Source organism: Daucus carota, chromosome 5 (genome assembly GCF_001625215.2).
Source record: "Daucus carota subsp. sativus chromosome 5, DH1 v3.0, whole genome shotgun sequence".
Classification (NCBI taxonomy): domain Eukaryota; kingdom Viridiplantae; phylum Streptophyta; class Magnoliopsida; order Apiales; family Apiaceae; genus Daucus; species Daucus carota.
The window spans coordinates 24,355,162-24,375,131 of NC_030385.2; the positions used below are offsets into that span (position 1 = coordinate 24,355,162).

At 34.5% G+C, this 19,970-nt stretch overlaps 2 protein-coding genes, 1 long non-coding RNA gene and 1 other non-coding gene across 5 annotated transcripts; 2 read left to right on the forward strand and 2 right to left on the reverse strand.

Annotated features, from left to right (window-relative positions):
• The first annotated feature begins 9,828 nt into the window (after positions 1-9,828).
• On the forward strand, positions 9,829-10,740 carry LOC135152816 (F-box protein At3g44326-like). Its single transcript, XM_064093926.1, has one exon. The coding sequence runs from the start codon at positions 9,829-9,831 to the stop codon at positions 10,738-10,740; it is 912 nt and encodes a 303-aa protein (XP_063949996.1).
• A 1,412-nt stretch (positions 10,741-12,152) lies between these two features.
• Positions 12,153-14,081, forward strand: LOC135152693 (uncharacterized). Its single transcript, XR_010292094.1, has 2 exons — positions 12,153-13,605; positions 13,904-14,081. It is a non-coding gene; the product is annotated as an uncharacterized LOC135152693 (long non-coding RNA).
• On the reverse strand, positions 13,526-13,598 carry TRNAE-CUC (transfer RNA glutamic acid (anticodon CUC)). The gene has a single exon. It is a non-coding gene; the product is annotated as a tRNA-Glu (tRNA).
• On the reverse strand, positions 13,963-18,377 carry LOC108223369 (protein ACCUMULATION AND REPLICATION OF CHLOROPLASTS 6, chloroplastic). 2 transcript variants are annotated; one of them, XM_017397576.2, is made up of 6 exons: positions 17,769-18,376; positions 17,456-17,680; positions 16,587-16,847; positions 15,502-16,468; positions 14,680-14,813; positions 13,963-14,456 (listed from the first exon to the last, which is right to left on the reverse strand). In XM_017397576.2, the coding sequence occupies exons 1-6, from the start codon at positions 18,285-18,287 to the stop codon at positions 14,166-14,168; spliced, it is 2,397 nt and encodes a 798-aa protein (XP_017253065.1). In that variant the 5' UTR covers positions 18,288-18,376; the 3' UTR covers positions 13,963-14,165. The 2 variants fall into 2 exon arrangements, 1 of the variants encoding a protein (XP_017253065.1); XR_010292093.1 differs by having other exon boundaries at positions 14,274-14,456; positions 15,506-16,468; positions 17,769-18,377.
• Positions 18,378-19,970: the final 1,593 nt, after the last annotated feature.

The window sequence follows — 19,970 nt, forward strand, 5'->3', positions numbered from 1 at the left end:
GTCCTCAACAAAAACCAGCTAGATTCAAAAGAAGGGCACACAAGCCAAAGAGAGCCAAGATTCCAGAATCTGAAATTACTGATTTCACTATCCAAGAAGAGCAAACACCATCAAGCCCAATTCCTGTTGATCCTTCTCAAGCTCTGATGGTGGAACCTCTTCAAGCTGTTCCTATCACTGATACCACACCATTATCTCCTACAACATCTCCTAAAGCATCTCCTACAGCATCTGCAGTAGATGAAGAGATCAGGTGTGATGAACCAGTTACTGCTGAAGCTGGAGCAACTCAGTCTGATTGTCAAACTCCACTATCTGATCACGGTCAAATTCCTCAATCTCCAATGAAAATTCCTAAGGATGCCATTGTTCATGATACAGCTCCAGAGAACTACAAGTCTGATGCAGTTGAGGAAAGTGACAAAGTAGCTGTGGAAGCTTTACAAACTCTTGCTCAGACTGGTGAAGAGCCCATCAAGTCACAGTCTGAAGATAAAGGAAAATCTGCTCAGGATAATGTGGAGAAAGTTGCAGATCCTGTTCCTGCAGATGAAAAAGCAAACTCTGATACTGAGGATGATACCAGTTCAGATACTGACAAGGATGACAATGCTGAAATCCCTTTGACACAACAGAAATGGGAGTCTACTAGACAGTTCAATGCAAGGCTACAAACTCTGAATACAGCCTCTGAGCCACTCCCAAGGGATCTTCAGGTTGATCCACCAAATGAAGTCTGGGATAAACTCTGGTTGAGTCACCAGCACTCCTTGGAAACACCTAAAGCTGAAGAGTTCTTAGCTATGGCAGAGAAGAAAATTACAAACTCTGATGTTATGTCAAGCCTCAAGGGCACAATTCTATATCTGAAGACATTTCATCCTGCTCATGCCCAGACATCTAAATCCATTGATAGTCTAAGAACTGAGGTGGCAAAGGTCAAGGAGACAAATGACCTGGAAAAGAAAAGGACCATCAATCCTATGAAAGAAAGTGTACAGAAGCTGGTCACTACAAATGAATCTCTTAACCAAAGGATGACCTTGATTGAATCCAATCAAGAAAAGATGTCCAAACAGCTTGAAGCTATCCAAACTTCACTTTCTCTGATCACATCCATTCTGATTCCTGATGAGGATGATGTCAAAAAGGGGGAGAGAGTAGCTCAAGTCAAATGCAAGTCTACTACTCAATCTCTGAAAAGGAAGAAAAAGGATGATGATGATGATGCTGATGATTTTACAAAGCACAAAAGATTTCAAGCAGGGACTGGTGGAAGAGTTTCAAACTCTGACAGTCAGAAACAATCTAAGCAAAGCACAAAGTCTGGTCCAACTCACAACATCACATCTGGATCTACGCAAAGACCAGTGACTGGATCAGACAAACCCATGACTGATGAAGAGCTTGCTAGATTGATTTTTGAACAAGAAAATCCAGAAGCAAATTTGGATTTGGAGTTGATTGCTGCAGAAGAAGAAGAACTAAAGAAAGAACATGCTGAAGCAGTAAAGTCAGGAAAAATCCAAAAGCCTGCAAAGTCAACTACCAAGCCAAAAGAAAAGGGAATACTGATCAAAGAAGCTACTGTTGCTGATCAGAGTTTGCCAATCAAGAAGGTATACTCTGAAGATGAATACACCTCCAAGGGTAAAAGCAAAGTAGATGAACATCTGGAGAAAGGCTGGGAAAAGAAGAAATCTACAACCTCTGACAAGAATCAAGTTGTGAAGGAAAAGAAAGCAGAAGCTGCAATCTCTGACAGAGCTCATGTTGCAGAACCTCAAAAAGAAAGATTGACCTCTGACACAGCTCAAGTCAATAAAGAAGCAAAGAAAGACACAGTCTCTGACAAAGCTCAAGCTGTGTTCAAACCAACAACTACACCACTGGCTGGATTTGCAAAACCTACTTTGATGACTGAAATAAGTTTTGAAAAAGGCTCAATTAAACCATTTTCTCATCAAAAGGCAGGAAGAGATAAAGGAGGGCTGGGATCCAAGTATGAAAAATTTGATCAGAGTATAGGATCAAGACCAGATGACCCCTCATCTCTCTGTGCTCCCAAGACTGGGGTATTGCAAGATAAAATGGACAAACTTGATTCAGTCCAGTTGGTAAAGAATGACAGAGGAGATAATATCCTTATCTACTTCATGTCTGATGGAACAGTGTTTAGAGTGCTTGAAGCAGATCTATATGCTAAACACTGGGAAGAATTGAGATATGTATCATACATATTTCAAGTAAAGAACAAGTCAGGACAACACATCTCCAACCTGCTGAAAGATCAAATCAGAAGAAAGATGGGGATTACAGGAAACAAGAATGCTGGACCTTTCATTCCCAAATATCTTAATCATAAAGGACAGCTGGTGGAGATGAAGAAAAATTCAGCAAAGATTGAAACGATAGGTGGAATCAGAACTCTTGCATTTAATGAAGAGTCTGATAAAGCTTACAATATTAGGCTGGATAGAGACTTGAAGAAGAACAAGATCTATGATCTCAGAGCTGCAATTTATCAAACTGGAGTTTCAGATCCAGAGTTGAGAGAGATCAAGAGACAAATGATTACAGTGCTTGATGATGCTGAAAAAGAACTTCTCAGAGAGTATCTAAAGACAGCAAATGGTGTCTATGCAGCTAAGGAATAAAGTATCTGTAAGTTTTAAAAGTTTTCTGTTATATAGTTAAACTCTGTTGCATTTGACTTAAATGTTTTGACATCATCAATTATCTGTTAACTTGCACATAATTTATTCATGCACAAGTTGGGGGAGATTGTTAGATATAATTGATGATTACTGATGTTCTTAAGGTTTGTTTTAGAACAGGAATCATCAGAGTTTAAACTGGAAGCTGATCAGAGTTTAGCAAAGTCTGACAGAGTTTAGCAAAGTCTGACAGAGTTTGATAAAGTCTGATCAGAGTTTACATAGTCAAGACTCGACAGAGTTTACACGTGGAAAGAGCTCAGAAGCGGATATACTTCAAGGAAGGATAGAAGCTGAGGAGTGATTTGCTGACTATGGAAACTAAACAGAAAACTGGAGCAATCTTTGATTGATAGAATTATTAGCTGATTTATAGGATATCAAATCAGAGATTGATTTTGTAACTGTGTCTATATAAACACAGATTAGGGTTACTCTATAGGAGTTGAGTTATCGAGTACATTATTAAGAACCCTAGCAGCTCTTGGTGATAGAATATAAATCACTGAGAGAGTTTTTGTAACCTTCAAAGCTTTGTGAATATAAGAGTTTACTGCTTTCGATCTCTTATATTATCATACTGTATTACATATTGTGATCACTATATTATCATATATAGTGAATTAATAGGACCTAACAATATCAGTTTGTTTGCTTTGTGAAAATCGGCTTTGAATGTAAACTGCTCCTGAGTAAAATTCTGCTCTGTTACTTGAACTTCTAAAATTCATAACTAATTCGTTATCTGTCCGTTTATTATGAATCTGGACATTTTGGAATCCTTGTTGAAGGTACTTTAATTCTACAGTTGACTATTTTCTCATATTCAGAAGTTATCTTTGGTTAATATTGAGATTTGTAACAGCATGCATGTTATTTATCTTATTCGATAAATGAAAATGTGTTAATTGTTATTATTTGTTAAAGTTTGATTTTGTTAAGACTTGTTACGTGACTTGCTCTTTATTGTTTAAGATGTACTATAAGTTAATTATGTTTTGTTTATTAATTAAATGTATAGGCTTTGTTCGTGTTATTAATTTCGGATTTTAAGTGTCGACTTTGAGGTAAGTACTTTTGACTTACTTTTATTTTCGAAAAGATATTTTGGCTATGTGAATTTCAGATTTTTGTTATGAGATATAAGAAAATTTTGTTTCGAGATTTATAAGATACTAGCTTATAACCCGTGCAATGCACGGGCGGTTATAATATTTGCTATTTTATCGTATATATTTTAATTCAAAATAATATTATTGTGGGAATAAAATTATGATAGAATAATATGATTAAATAAAAAATTTTATTTAACAGATGATAAATTCTTAATAGTTAATTTCGTCAAATGGCTAATAAAAAATTAGGTCGAACATATATATTTTACTCAGAATGTTAAAATACGTTTTTTTTTCATGTTATAGTTTAAGGAGATTTATAAAATTAGATATAAATCAATCAATCAATCTTTTAATATTTCGTTATTGATAATTAATAATATAGTATGTTAAATATTAAGTTGAAAAGACGCGTAAAACCAAATACCGACCCATCATACTAACCTAAATGTTTTGGTTTAATAGATAATAAAAAAATATATTATAACATGTTATAAATTAAGGAGGTTCGTGGGTCGAATACCAACCGGCTCACCGAACTCGACTGACCTACCGACTAACTGAACTTTTCAAGTTTCGAATTTAACAGTATAATAGTATATTATAGATTTATAATATTACTTTTAAAGTGAGTCCATTAGTGTATTTAAAAATAATGTTAATGTATTTTGGTTTGAAAAATATCACAGGTTATTTATTAAATTATATAGAATAATATATTTTTATATATGTAGCTCTTGTTAATTGTAGAAGATCCGTTTTTTAGTTAGAAAATTTAAAAAAGATAATGTGTTTTAGTTAAAAAGGTAATTACTATGGTTCTCGATATTATTTTAAATGATGGAGTTTTTTTAGTTAGAAAATATAAAAAATGATAACATATTTTAATTAAAAAGAATAATTGGTACATAGATAAGCCCGTATTTTGGCCCAGGTACCGATTGACCAAACTTTCAATGTTTCGGCTTTCGGCTTTAATAGTATAATATGGATATATAATATCTTTTTTATATGAATGTTGCATGTGTTATTTTTAGAAAATCGATTTTTTAGTTAGGATTCTGAAAAAGATAATGTGTTTTAGTTAAAAAAAGTAGTTGCTATGTTGTCCAATATTATTTTTATAAAATTGAGTTTTTTTAGTTAGAACATATAAAAAAAGATAATAGATTTTTTAGTTAAAAAGATAATTGATTATATAAGTAGGCCCATAATTTGGCCCAAGTACTGACCGACCAAACTTTTAATGTTCCGATTTTAATAATATAGTAAACTAATATTATTGTGAGAACAAAATCATGATATATGTAGCCCGTGTTAATTGTAGAAGATCTGTTTTTTTGTTAGAATATATAAAAAAGATGATGTGTTTTAGTTAAAAAGGTAATTACTATATTTTTCGATGATATTTTAGATAATGGAGTTTTTTTAGTTAGAAAATAAAAAAAAAAAAAAAAGATAACATATTTTAGTTAAAAAGAATAATTGGTATATAGATAGGCCCATATTTTGACCTAATTACCGACTGACCAAACTTTCAATGTTTCGGCTTTAATAGTATAGTATAGATAGTATAGATAGTATAGATGCCTATGTATTTTTTAAGGTTTGACTTTAGTTTTTGATATAGTCAAATAGGTCTTATATTTGTTTTATGTTTTGATCTTATATTTGTTTTATGTTTTGATTTGTTTATATTTTGTTTGAAGCCCGCTAATTATAAAAGTCCGTATAAAAGCCCGCGTACCGACCAATCAAATTTTTAATGTTTCGGCTTTAATAGTGTAGTATTTTTTAAGGTTTGACTTTGGTTTTGGTATAGCCAAATATGTTTTATATTTGTTTTATGTTTTGATCGTAGATTTGTTTTATGTTTTGATTTGTTTATATTTTGTTTGAAGCCCACTAATTTTGTTTGAAATCCGCTAATTATAAAAGTCCGTATAAAAGCCCGCGTACCGACCGACCAAACTTTTAATGTTTCGGCTTTAATAGTATAGTATAGATAAGAATTTTATTTCGAAATTTATAAGATATGAAGATCTTTGAAGACCCAGTCTCTACGTTTCGAACCCGTTCGTAATTTACGCTATAGTTCCGGAACTAGCCTTAGATACCCTTAGTAGGCGCACAAGTGTGCAACTTTAGATACCTGCTAAGGGCGCGTGATTATTGAACTTTAGATCCCGGTCACTGGATAAGTGTGGCAAAAGAATAAGAATAAGATCCCGGTCACTGGGTAAGTGTGGCCGTAGAGCAAGACTGTGGTATTGATAAGATTTTTGTTTCTGTTTTAAATTCTGTTTGCTTTTAAAATATAAACTGTGGGTTGGATTTGTTTTTACAAGTGTTTTAAAAATTATTATTGTTTTGAGGAACAAGGTTTTATAAAAGCACCCACTGATTTCGAGATTAATTGTTAGTCAAATTGTTACTTGCTGAGCTGTGTAGCTCATCCGATTTTCTATATTTCAGGTTCTATCATGTGGAAGAATTTTGAGAATAAGATTGAGGACTTTTGGATTTTATGCTTCGTGATTATTTGCATTAGTGAATAAAGACTTAGTGTTTATTAAGAATAATTTGATGAATTTATCAGATATTGGTTTTGGTTTTATGGAGCTGCGTCTCCAAGTTTATGACTTTTGATTATTGGGTTAGACCGCTGCTTTGACTTATATATTATTTGAGGATTTTGATTTAAGTATTGGTATTATTTAGTTTTGAAATTAGTTTTTAATATTCCGAAAATTCGGGATGTTACACGTCGGGGCGGAGGTAGTATCAAAAAAAAACATATATAAATATATTATTCTGATAACTTTATATACAATTGTGATACATTTACTTTGAAATCCTTCATCATCATAAAATTGGCTCATATTTCAGAACAAATTAGAAAACATTGTAACGCGACAGTGCAGTTTTTTTGAGGTAGGCAGTACTAGGCCTGTAAACGGATCGGATTTGGATCGGATGTAGCTAAATCCATATCCTAATCCATTTAATTTTATCGGATTCGGATCGGATCGGATCAAAAGTCGGATATTTTACAGGTCAATCCATATCCGGTCCATTCGGATCATGGATAATCGGATCAGAGATCTGATCCACTAAAAATTATGAAATATATTTTTTCACCGTGTACAATTTTTTAACCCTCCATACAAAAAAAAGTAATATTTTCTAACTATATTAATTCATGAATTTTAACGTAACACGCACAAAAAAGAACTAATAAAGCAGTAAAGTAAAGTCTGGAGTTTCATGTTATTAATAAAAATGCAACTGAAAAATTTTGTTGATTGTTCCTATAAAACATTCAACATAGAATGTATCAAGTAAATAAAAAAAATAAATAAGTAAGTTGCTTAATACTTTTGGAGGAAAGCAAATTATGGTCTGCTCTATTAATAAGGATTAAAATTAATAAATATATCCTAAATACAGAACTAGGTGATTGAGTAGGTGTTTAGTGGAAGAGTTTAGCTCTCTTGTGTTAATACTCACTCTACACAAGAGTGATTATTAGATTAACCGGAATAAGAGTGAGAGCCCGGTCAAGACTTAGGAGCGACTAATCGGTTATAAGAAAACATGACATTCTGTCTTGTATTTTTAGAAATTCTTATTTTGTATATATGTATTATATTAATATAATATATTATATTATAATATAATATAATATAAAATATATAAATATAATAAGTATGGATCGGATCGGATCGTTAACAGATCGGATTTGACCATATTCATATCCATTCTTTATCTGACCGGATTATTATCGGATCGGATTATTAGCAGATCGGATTTTTCAATAAGAATCCATATCCATTTATTTAACAACGGATCGGGTCGGATCGGATCGGATATCCGATCCATTTACAGGCCTAGGCAGTACAGTGTTTTGTTTTTTAATAAAGGTAGGCAGTACAGTTAATCTGGTGTTTAAATACTTGAATAATCAGTATAGCAAGTGATATAGCTGTGCCTATATATTGAATTATTCATCCAACTGCCCTGCTGGGTAAGTGTGGCAAAAGAATAAGAATAAGATCCCGGTCACTGGGTAAGTGTGGCCGTAGAGCAAGACTGTGGTATTGATAAGATTTTTGTTTCTGTTTTAAATTCTGTTTGCTTTTAAAATATAAACTGTGGGTTGGATTTGTTTTTACAAGTGTTTTAAAAATTATTATTGTTTTGAGGAACAAGGTTTTATAAAAGCACCCACTGATTTCGAGATTAATTGTTAGTCAAATTGTTACTTGCTGAGCTGTGTAGCTCATCCGATTTTCTATATTTCAGGTTCTATCATGTGGAAGAATTTTGAGAATAAGATTGAGGACTTTTGGATTTTATGCTTCGTGATTATTTGCATTAGTGAATAAAGACTTAGTGTTTATTAAGAATAATTTGATGAATTTATCAGATATTGGTTTTGGTTTTATGGAGCTGCGTCTCCAAGTTTATGACTTTTGATTATTGGGTTAGACCGCTGCTTTGACTTATATATTATTTGAGGATTTTGATTTAAGTATTGGTATTATTTAGTTTTGAAATTAGTTTTTAATATTCCGAAAATTCGGGATGTTACACGTCGGGGCGGAGGTAGTATTAAAAAAAAACATATATAAATATATTATTCTGATAACTTTATATACAATTGTGATACATTTACTTTGAAATCCTTCATCATCATAAAATTGGCTCATATTTCAGAACAAATTAGAAAACATTGTAACGCGACAGTGCAGTTTTTTTGAGGTAGGCAGTACTAGGCCTGTAAACGGATCGGATTTGGATCGGATGTAGCTAAATCCATATCCTAATCCATTTAATTTTATCGGATTCGGATCGGATCGGATCAAAAGTCGGATATTTTACAGGTCAATCCATATCCGGTCCATTCGGATCATGGATAATCGGATCAGAGATCTGATCCACTAAAAATTATGAAATATATTTTTTCACCGTGTACAATTTTTTAACCCTCCATACAAAAAAAAGTAATATTTTCTAACTATATTAATTCATGAATTTTAACGTAACACGCACAAAAAAGAACTAATAAAGCAGTAAAGTAAAGTCTGGAGTTTCATGTTATTAATAAAAATGCAACTGAAAAATTTTGTTGATTGTTCCTATAAAACATTCAACATAGAATGTATCAAGTAAATAAAAAAAATAAATAAGTAAGTTGCTTAATACTTTTGGAGGAAAGCAAATTATGGTCTGCTCTATTAATAAGGATTAAAATTAATAAATATATCCTAAATACAGAACTAGGTGATTGAGTAGGTGTTTAGTGGAAGAGTTTAGCTCTCTTGTGTTAATACTCACTCTACACAAGAGTGATTATTAGATTAACCGGAATAAGAGTGAGAGTCCGGTCAAGACTTAGGAGCGACTAATCGGTTATAAGAAAACATGACATTCTGTCTTGTATTTTTAGAAATTCTTATTTTGTATATATGTATTATATTAATATAATATATTATATTATAATATAATATAATATAAAATATATAAATATAATAAGTATGGATCGGATCGGATCGTTAACAGATCGGATTTGACCATATTCATATCCATTCTTTATCTGACCGGATTATTATCGGATCGGATTATTAGCAGATCGGATTTTTCAATAAGAATCCATATCCATTTATTTAACAACGGATCGGGTCGGATCGGATCGGATATCCGATCCATTTACAGGCCTAGGCAGTACAGTGTTTTGTTTTTTAATAAAGGTAGGCAGTACAGTTAATCTGGTGTTTAAATACTTGAATAATCAGTATAGCAAGTGATATAGCTGTGCCTATATATTGAATTATTCATCCAACTGCCCTGCAGCTATTCTCCACTACTCCAAAATGGGGTGGAGCAACATCTCCTCCCCTGTTTCAGAAAAAAATACACAAATTACCGATATCCATCCACAAATCATCACCAGACACATCTTAACCCGAATCGACGTTGCATCTGTAGCCTCCATGGCCCTCACTTCGCACCACTTTCATGCAGTGTGCAGTGACGATAAATTCTGGACTCAAATATGCAACTCCACATGGGCCTCCACAAACCATCCACTAGTCAGAAACGCTCTGGCAGCCTTTCCGGCCGGTCATGCTTCGTTTTTCTCCGACTCGTTTCGTACCTTACACTTTGAAAAAGGCGATAGCCACTGCCGCGATACTACTCCGCTGCAGAGGCCTAATGAATTTATATCTGCCGTGGATTTAAGATACAGAAACCAAATTTTGTGCTCAGAGGTCAATGTCACGGATACTAGTACTCAAAATTTTATGGATTCTTGTTTTGAGGTCGAAGCTTTTGCTGACAAGAAGCAATTATTAAGTAATATTACTGAAAGTTGTGAAGATGACGAGGCAACATTTATGCAAGATTTGAGAGAAAACATAACACTGAGTTGGATTATAATCGACCCAACTCAGAAGCGGGCAGCCAACATATCGAGCCGAAGACCAGTATCCGTGAGATCACACTGGATCGATGGTGATGTAGAGATAAAATTCGCCGTGATCATGCCTGAGTTTGTAGAGACGAGATTAACAGCCATGCTTAAATGGAGTGATTGCGGAAAATTAGTCGTGTTAAGCGGAGTGCGGTTACAATTGCATGATATGGACGGTTTGTGCTTGAGTGGGAAGACGAGTCTGAGAATCTTGCAAGAAGCTATCCGAAGTGGAGGAAGGAAGAAAGCAAGGGAAGGAGAGGAGACAAGAATACATGGAAATTATGTGGAGATGAAACGGGAGAGAAGACAAGTAAAAGACAAGACAAGACGTACAACGACGCTGCTGATAGCCGCAATTTCTTTGGCTTTCGTCGTACTTCCGGTGAATATGAGGTTTTCAGTGTCAGAACAAGGCAAGCCTCTTTAGAGCAAGTCCAAGAGATGCCTATCTCATGTCCTAAGTTATAATTTAGGACAATTGTTCAAAAAACTTGATTCAACAATATCCTAGTGATGCTTTATATTACTAGGACAACCTCCCTAAGCCCTATTTTTGGGGCACATCTCACCTTGCCCTATTCAATATTTTATTATAAATTCTCATCACACTCTCTTTCTCTCTCTACTTTTATATTATACTTAAATGATGAAAGAGAGTCTTTAATAATAAAATATTAAACATAGTGTGAGAATAAAGCACATTGTTGGAGTTCAAGTTAGTAAAGTATGTCCTAAATTACTAAGACATAATATTTTATATTATATTTGGGGCATGAATTAGGACACTCTTAGACTTGCTCTTAAAATATACTCCCTCCGTCCCAATTTAATTGACACTTATTCTTTTTTGGGACGTTTCAAAAAGAATGAACCTATTACACTTACTATTTTTAACACTACTTTTCACTATTACACCCGCTACTTCTTCCACTATTTCTATTCTGTAATAACATAAACACTATTACACCCACTACTTTCCTCCACTATCTCAAATTTATTACTCCCTCCGTCCCTTTTTATCTGTCCATTTTGAAAAAAAACACACATACCAATGAATAATTGATGCTATGAACTTTTTCATTAAATACCTCTAATTAATATCTTGAAAATGGTGGGATACCCCTACTTTATGTCTTGAAAACATGAATTCAACCAAGTTTTAAATAAGTCAAGCCTAGAAAATTGAAATTATGGAGATATATTTGAAAAACTATCATTAAATGAGTTTTGAAAGTATAAATGGACAGATAAATAGGGACAAATTTTTACTTGCAAAGTGGACAGATAAATAGGGACGGAGGGAGTATTAAAATTTTAATGGGTCCCATGACTTTACCAACTTTTCAACTAATTTAATTTCTTTTACTACATTTTTCTTAATCTCCGTGAAAGTCAAAGCATATCAATCTTTTTGGGACGAATGAAGTAATTCGTTTGATTTTTTTGCACGCGTCCTTTGACTGCTTGTTAAAAATTATTATTTTTGAAATTTTAATTTTTTTGAATAAAAATATATGATTGATATTATTATTCAAATTTTATTTTAAAACATGCGGTCAAAAAATTTAAAAATACGTGGAAAAAAATCAAGCGACCTATATTTCAAACGGAGGGAGTATTTCAGTGGATAGTATTATGTAAAATGGGTATTGCGATGCGATTAACCCATTGTTTAACTTTTATTTTATGTATTTGGATATATCTTTTGTTGCTTATAAATTATTGAATTTAAAAGTTATTAATATATTGTTTCAAAAAAAAAAGTTATTAATATAGTAATAAATTAACATAAATTATCTTTGAAAATAATCCTCTATATATTTGCAAAATCAAATTTCAAAAATAAAAAAAGGTAGGATTTTCAATTTTTTAGATTTAGATTTATAAATCAGAAATTTGTTTATAATTCATTACATACGGATACTGTTTGTGACTTATAAGTTATAAGCCGTAGATGTTTAAAAGAAGCACGGCAAACCCGCTATATAACTTCACTCAATGTCTCTGGTATATATTTTGTTCGAAACTCTGCAATAATTTAATTTTCGAGTATTCTGTTTATGGTCCCCTCTATCTATAGTGCAAGTAAATTTAGCACTTAATGTGCTAATAATTTCATATATCAATGAAGTAGTTGGTTAGATGGTTAAGCATGTCATTGTGTGCGTGCTATCCACTTGTAAGAACAACTTTCCCTATAGTCCACTAAATTTGTTGCAACGTGGAGGTTAGTTTCTACTCCTTTCACTTGCACAAATCAACTACGGTTCCTGTTACAACCTCTTTCTATTCAATTGAAAATGATAGATGGTTCATTTGCTTAAAAACAAAGATGTGGTGGGCACTATAACCTACTCTTTTAAATTTGTGGGGAAATTATGTTAGTAGTTGATGACTTGGCAACAGAATTTTGAAATTTTTACTTGGAGACTTATTGAATGGCAACTATTCGTTTAAATTTGTGTGAAATTATCTTAGTCGTCAGTAAAGATGTTGCTACAATTTTGAAATTTCTACTTAAAGAATGGTATCAGGTTTCATACCCACTTTATATTTGCATTGATCTTCATCATATGGATATATAACAGACTACTACTAAACTTTCCCATGTGGAATTCGACTTCCACCATCTCGGCCATAAAATGGTGTATAAGGTGCTGGATCCCATATCCCATAATCACTGACCTCAACTGCAGCTGCAACCATTTCCGCTCTTTGTTCAGTTTGAGATACCGGTGGTGGTGATGGCACTGATGATTCTGATTTTGTTGCTGTCCCTGTTGTTTCGGCAACCATGGATGTGCCTGGCATCAGCACCATTATTATAAGGACCGTGGTCATGCATAACATGTTCATTACCGCCCTAAGACTCGAGGTAGGCAGCTTGTGACTCATGGAAGAGACACTCGGAAAATGAATTTTGGCGATTCATCAGATATATATGTGATGTGGACTACTGCTCAAACAGATTCAACAGGAATTCTGGGTCATGCTTGTTGGATGAAGTCATGATTGTTGCATGAACTACGAAGTTAGTGTCATCACAACTTGTGGGATCTCTAATTAACTTGCGTTTCTTCTCGCTGTATTAGGAGATTTTTAGGTACGTTCTTTCACTGGAAACCGAAGACATTCAAAGTTGATGTTACTTAAACTTTAGTTATTATCTTCTAAATCAGCACGTACTAATCACATGAGTAAAAAAAAATTATTTCCGTTGCCGGGACTTGAACCCGGGTCTCTCAGGTGAGAGCCGAGTATCCTGACCAACTAGACTACAACGGATTGTTGGGTAAGATCTATATTAGTCCATGTATTTACGAAACAGCCTATCATTTTGCTATACCTAAACTAAACTATTACATGCTCCTAAATCACCTGACCTGATTTAGGAACATGTAATTCTTCAGCACATGCAACAGCTATAACATTTTGCTCCATTCATAAGTTTTACGATCTAGTTTTGTTTCCAGCCTTTCAGCTTCAAGTGCACTAATAATTATGCATGCTGCATATTTTATAGGATGCTTTCTGTATAATTATTACCATGTCTTTTGTCTTCTCATTGTCATGGAATGCTATGATTGCAGATCTAGAACAGCACGGCGCACTTCAGCATTTCACAAGATTATGAAGAAAGATTGTTGCCTGAAAAAAAACTTTCACAATTTTCCCAGCTTACAGCCATGTAGGTCTCGACTAATACATTAAATGTATGAACCCTTGTGAGGATCAAACTTTCAATAAACTTTACAAGTTCAATAGAGACGTCAGTGTTAGTTAACTACAAACTATGACAAGCATCGATCATATACACATCAAAAACTACACTCATGACCTCCTCATGCCCATTCATGATTTTAGTACAGCTCCTTCTGTTATTTTCCATCCTGAAGGCGAGCATGCCATTTCATACCTCATCGTGTAAGATGTATTGTAAGCGTCGTTGTTTTCCGGATGGGTTGCATCAATTAGCTGTGCAGACTCTTCGAGAGTTGCTTCTATAATAGCACGCCGCCCATCTAGTGAGATTGTCACACTATCAATGTTAAGGTTTGTAAGTGAGTAGTCCCAGGACCAACCATTTATTGCGATTTCAATTGCACGATCTTCCCAGATCTTGAACATCTGGCCATCTAACACCTGATATATCACTATTCGTAGTCAGACCAGCTATGTACAAAGATGGAGAAACTAAACTGGAAATTTCACTAAATCATACTCCTTTTTAAGCTCAAGGAACTCAAAGCATATATGAAGATAGCAAAACAATCAATGAACCAAGTTTTGTGTGTGTGTGTGTGTGGGGGGGGGGGGGGGGGGGGGGGGGTTGGCCAAAAATGCTATCTGTATAATGATTGCTAACCTCGGACAAATTCCCAAGGAAATGGTTAGACCCAAGAGCCTGGGACTTGATACTCTGCCATTTACGCACCAGACTTTCAGCTAATCTTGCATCCATCTTGGGCACTTCTTCTAAAATTTCATCTGTGGAAGAACCTGCAAATAGAATTTGTATTTCAACTTGCAGAATGTTTCTATGTCTTAAGGATTCTAGTAAAGGAATAAAGAAATGTAACGGCAAGCGAGATTATTATGCACTTGCTTTGTTTTAGTAGTAAATAATAAATATATTATATGATCTTGAAGGCATTTACCTTCTCTAACGATATGAAACTAACAAAAAACATTCACTAGGAACTGCAAACTCCACACAAGAAACTAGGCTGTAGAGGAATAAATTTCAACATATGTGACCTAGAGTAACCTCTTTGTGTTTCTAGGAACGTTGCTGCACCCGAAAGATGCAACAAGAGCTGTAATTTAAAAAAACGCATCATAATTCGAAAACCCAAGAGTCTGTGTAAGGTCTGAATTTGTGGCAGAGAGAAATAGCTGATGGTAAGAGCCTCTTACCTTGGCAGAATGCCCATCCCTCTTACTAACAGGGAAATTATAAAAAAAGACAAATATAAAAGCAAGAGAAACTTCACCAGCGGAAATTTTGAAAAAAACTTGAGCATTTAAACAGGCTGTCCTTGAAGTTGGTGTAGACTAAAAATATGGGAATAATGGAAAAGACAAGGGTGGTATATTGAAAAGAGACCAAATAAGTCATTTAAGTGCTCCCATAAAAAGTTTCACATGAATATTAGATACTTGTAATAAGAAATTAAATGGATCATACCCACATTGATGACATCAGAAGCCACTGCAGAACCTTCATCCACAGGTGAAACTACATATCTGTTCCTAAATGGGAGATACTTCAGGCCAGCTAAAGTTAGAAATCCAACTACTACCCCAGCAACCATAATCTTTACACTGGCATCTTTGATTTTGTGGGTAATCATTTCCTGTTCCAGTAAATCATAGGGTCTATCTTCCTCGGCATTAATGACTATATCGGCGGAAACATCTGGATAGAGTTGACGGCCATACTCATCCAACTCAACTGCAATTTCGGACCTGCTTGCCTCATCATAACCTTGACGTCTCACGGTTGCCTCCTCAGGGCCAAGTGGAAATACTTTCTTCAATGCTTGAATTGCACTGATCTTAACATTGTCGAACACTGCAGTAGCTTCAGCTCCAATTCGTGCTATGGCTGCTGCAGCAGCTAATGGTGAAGCACCTACTCTCTCCAGCCTTTCTAAATATCGAAGGACACTAGGATCATCATAATAATCTCCAAGTTTGAATACAATATCATTGGTTTCCCTAAATCTTGGAAAGACCACTTCCATCAACCACGTTTCCAATAGCTTACAAAGTCCAGGAAGGAGATCATTTTCCTCGTCAACTGTAGAATTTTCAGTAACGAACTTAATTATGGACGGGTCTCTATAAGCTGAGTTCTCATTATCCAAACCCAAACACCTGCAGCACTCGTCAACTTCCCCCACAAGAAGGGAACAAATACCTCTCTCCAGTGCAAAGTCAATCTCGCTATTTTCTCCATCATTATAGACAGACATAGAGTTCCCCAGAGCTGTTACCTTAGTTTGCTGAAGTTGTAGAAACAGGTTATCAGCATCTCGTATGAGGTGAGGCTTTTTGCTGGTAAATGCTTGAGCCACAAGTGCGAGCGCAACTCCATAAACTTCGAAGCTCTGTGCTGGTATATTACTTGGTGTAGCAACAAATAGATCAACCTTAAACAGGAAAGAAAAGAAAAGCTGGTGAGGGGAATGTGAAAATAATATATACATACAGATAAATGAGGCTAAATTCGCAACATAGAATAGAAACCACAATTAACTCTATAATTACCTGCTCAGCTGCTGTCATTGATAAGAAGGCTTCATTCATAAAATCTTCACGGGTAAATCCCCCAGAGACGGCAGTAGCCCCACCGCCTCCTACAGCCCACAAAATGTTGCGAACACCTTGAAGGCCCTCGGCTCTCTTTGTCCGGTACTCTTCACCAAGTGGAAGAGCTAAGAGTTCCAAAACATAGCGTGGGTTGATCTCTTCCAGTGTCTCATCAATCTGTGCTTGTAAATCTGGCGCAAGACTACTTGCACCCTCCTCCTGCATGAAGATACACAAATAATCTATTCTTGTAAATTCATTAGAGACATCATTTTAACATTTTGACTTTCATGCTCAAATTCAAGGAAGCATATGCAGGTAAGGTAGATGAGAAAGCTAGATTGTTACAAACTGAATTGATAACCATACCACTATATCTTTTGTTCAGTATTTAAACCACCTAAACCCATAATAATTACCAGGAAGAATATCAACAAACTGAGCTCGAAAATTTAAGAACTGTCAACATCCAATACAAACACGACGACAAAAGGTAGTCATGTTTGATTTAGCAAAAAAAAAAAGGTGGTCACGTTTGACCATTTACACTTAAAGCTTTGTAGCATAAAACATTATTCATGAGGCTAGGAGAAGGTACTGACATGTAAGAACAGTCACAACAAAATTAGTATCCGAAGTGTGCAAGGGTTTGACATCACACTGGTCGGTGGAAACAACTGAATGTCATTGGCACTACAACTGCATAATTAACAAAGACTACAACATTAACTATCTGATTTCTCAATTGTGTCTGCAACAGGGGCTTAAAAAGCAATATAGATTGACTACATTTAGCATTACAAAGATATAGAGAGAGAAAATCCAACCTGCAACAATTTCAATGCCCTCTCAAGATACTCACAACCCCTTACATAATCCGGTGGCGATAAAGCCATAGCATCCCTCGAGAAGTCAACATAAGCAAGTGACATAGCTAAGACCACATCTTGCTTGAATGATTTCCCCAGCCTTTCCCTTAGCAAACTCTCACCAACTTGTAAAACAACTTCAGACTCCCCCACTTCTTGCAACAAGCACAATGCTCCTGGAACCTACAAAAAAATTCAAACTTTTAGAAACCCATCATCAACAATTATTCAAAACACCCAATCCACACCATCAATTAAACATATATATTACATTATCAAATGGGACTTGAGTAATAATAGTATCAAACTCATCCTCTACAAGGCTTTGATTATACTCTCTTTTAGACCTAGGGTTAACCAAAGTCTCACAAGCAGCTTCAAGAATCTGTCTTCTACTAATCAAAGCATTTTCACTAAACCCAAATTGGGGTTGCTTAGAAACCCTGGCTTCATAAGCCCTTCTAATCCCATCAGCAAGAAAGTGTGTTTCAGCCCCAAGAACTCTATAAAAATCAATGGGGATTGACACATTGCGTTCAGGTGAAGAGGGTTTTGGTGGGTATGGAAGAGAGGGTGGGGAATGCTCTAAAAGGTTGGAACTTGAAGTGGAAGAAGGGAGAAATTGAAAGTCTGAGAGGAGTCTATCAGCCCATTTGCTGGCTGAGAAGCTATTAGTGTTGTTTGTGGTGTTGGTTATAGTGAACAACTTGGTGGCTCTTTTAGTTGTGGGTGGATGGGGAAGGAGGGCTCTTGTGTATGTGGGGATGTTTAGGTGCCTCAGAGCTTCCATGGGAGTGGAAATGAAGAAATGATGTTTGTCAAGTGATAAAATATTAAAGTGAAACCTTGCACAATGTATTCGTCTGTATGTATGGTCCCTGTATGTATTAGTTTTGGTTTTAAAGTGCTTCTGTTTTGTTCAGTGCATTATTGGACTTCAACATGGACTGTGATGAACAAAAATATCTAGAGAAACCCTAGCAATGTCCTGTAATTCTGTAAATGTAATTAATGGAGATATATTTCTGTTTCGTGCATTATATATTTTGCATTTAAGTTAAGGGTTTTGGTCCTGACAACTGATTGTGAGAGACTTTATCTAACAGCTCCATTACCATCAAATATGTATTTCAAGGGTCCGCGGACAGAAACTTTCCCTGTACGCGAAAAATTATAGCGGATACTTAAAAAAATGAAGTTTTAATCTGGAATTTTGAAATATAGATTCGATGGTCTTGAAAGTGTGTGTTAAGGGCTCCATTACCATCAGATATGTATTTTAAGGGTCCGCGGACAGGAACTTTCCCTGTACGCGGAAAATTATAGTGGATACTTAAAAAATGAAGTTTTAATTTGGATCTTTGAAATATAGATTCGATGGCTGGAAGTGTGTGTTAAGGGACCAGGACCTTTAAGTTAATTATATGGTTCCATCAGGGGCTTGTATATATCAGGTATTTTAAGATTTGTTCTCAAAATTTGTTTTCATTTTTTGTTAGTGATATATGATTGGTTCCATCCACGCTTGTAATGATTGGAATTCATGTATGCATATTAACTATTCAATTACAATCAAATATTTATCGGTCAATTTGTTTGAGAGAAAATTTTAGATATAATTAAGAATACTTAGCGGTACTCATAAAATAAAGGATTATAATAATTTATTTTGTTTTATTATTATAACTTTATATTTGAACAAGTAAGAGTAAAATCATAAGAATTAAATATATAGAAATTATAAAATAATGATAATCTAGATAATTCTTTATGTCAAAAAAATAGAGGATGGATAGTGGTTATTGACCGACAAATTTGAGAACTATCTAATCATTTAGGAAACCGTATGACACTTCGTGATTACATTTCCCTACATCAGATTGCTTGTTTAGATAGATCTCGGACTTGCTCTTATAATTTAAGAATTTTCTGCTTTTCTTCAATATTTTTTTTTATTATTTTACACTTTAATTTTTTCTTCAATATTTGTTATTACTGAAAGATAGGATATTTACATTCCCAATATTTGAGTTTTGAAATCGTTTAGGATAATTTTTAGACTTGTTCTCACTATTTAAGAATTTTTTGCTTTTTTTCTGGTATTCTTATTATTATACAAGAGAGAATTTTTTTTCCGATCTTCTTATAATTATGGAGAGATGGAACATGAGAGAAGATGAGATTCTTCATTATCCACCTCGTTATTCGCTTATTGGAGTCCAAAGACTCAATCAAACATGTAAAACCTTTCAAATCACCGAAAACATGAGATTCTTCGTTATTTGCTTATTAGAGTTCAAAAATTCAATCAAATATGCAAAACCTTTCAAATTCCCAGCGTTAGGGTAATTTTTGAACACGAATCATCAAAATTGTTTGGAACATCATTTGAGTACCACTTGGAGTCTTAAACATTATACAAAAAAAGTATCTTCTGAACGAGCTTAAAAAAGTGACTTCTTGTTTAGAATAA

Coding starts and splice junctions, on each gene's coding strand:
- LOC108223369 (XM_017397576.2), bottom strand. CDS start 18,287: ATGGAAGCTCTGAGGCACCTAAACATCCCCACATACACAAGAGCCCTC. Junction 16,469..16,586: donor CAATGACAGCAGCTGAGCAG/GTAATTATAGAG, acceptor TTCCTGTTTAAG/GTTGATCTATTTGTTGCTAC. Junction 14,814..15,501: donor TTCTGATGTCATCAATGTGG/GTATGATCCATT, acceptor TTCTATTTGCAG/GTTCTTCCACAGATGAAATT.
- LOC135152816 (XM_064093926.1), top strand. CDS start 9,829: ATGGCCCTCACTTCGCACCACTTTCATGCAGTGTGCAGTGACGATAAA.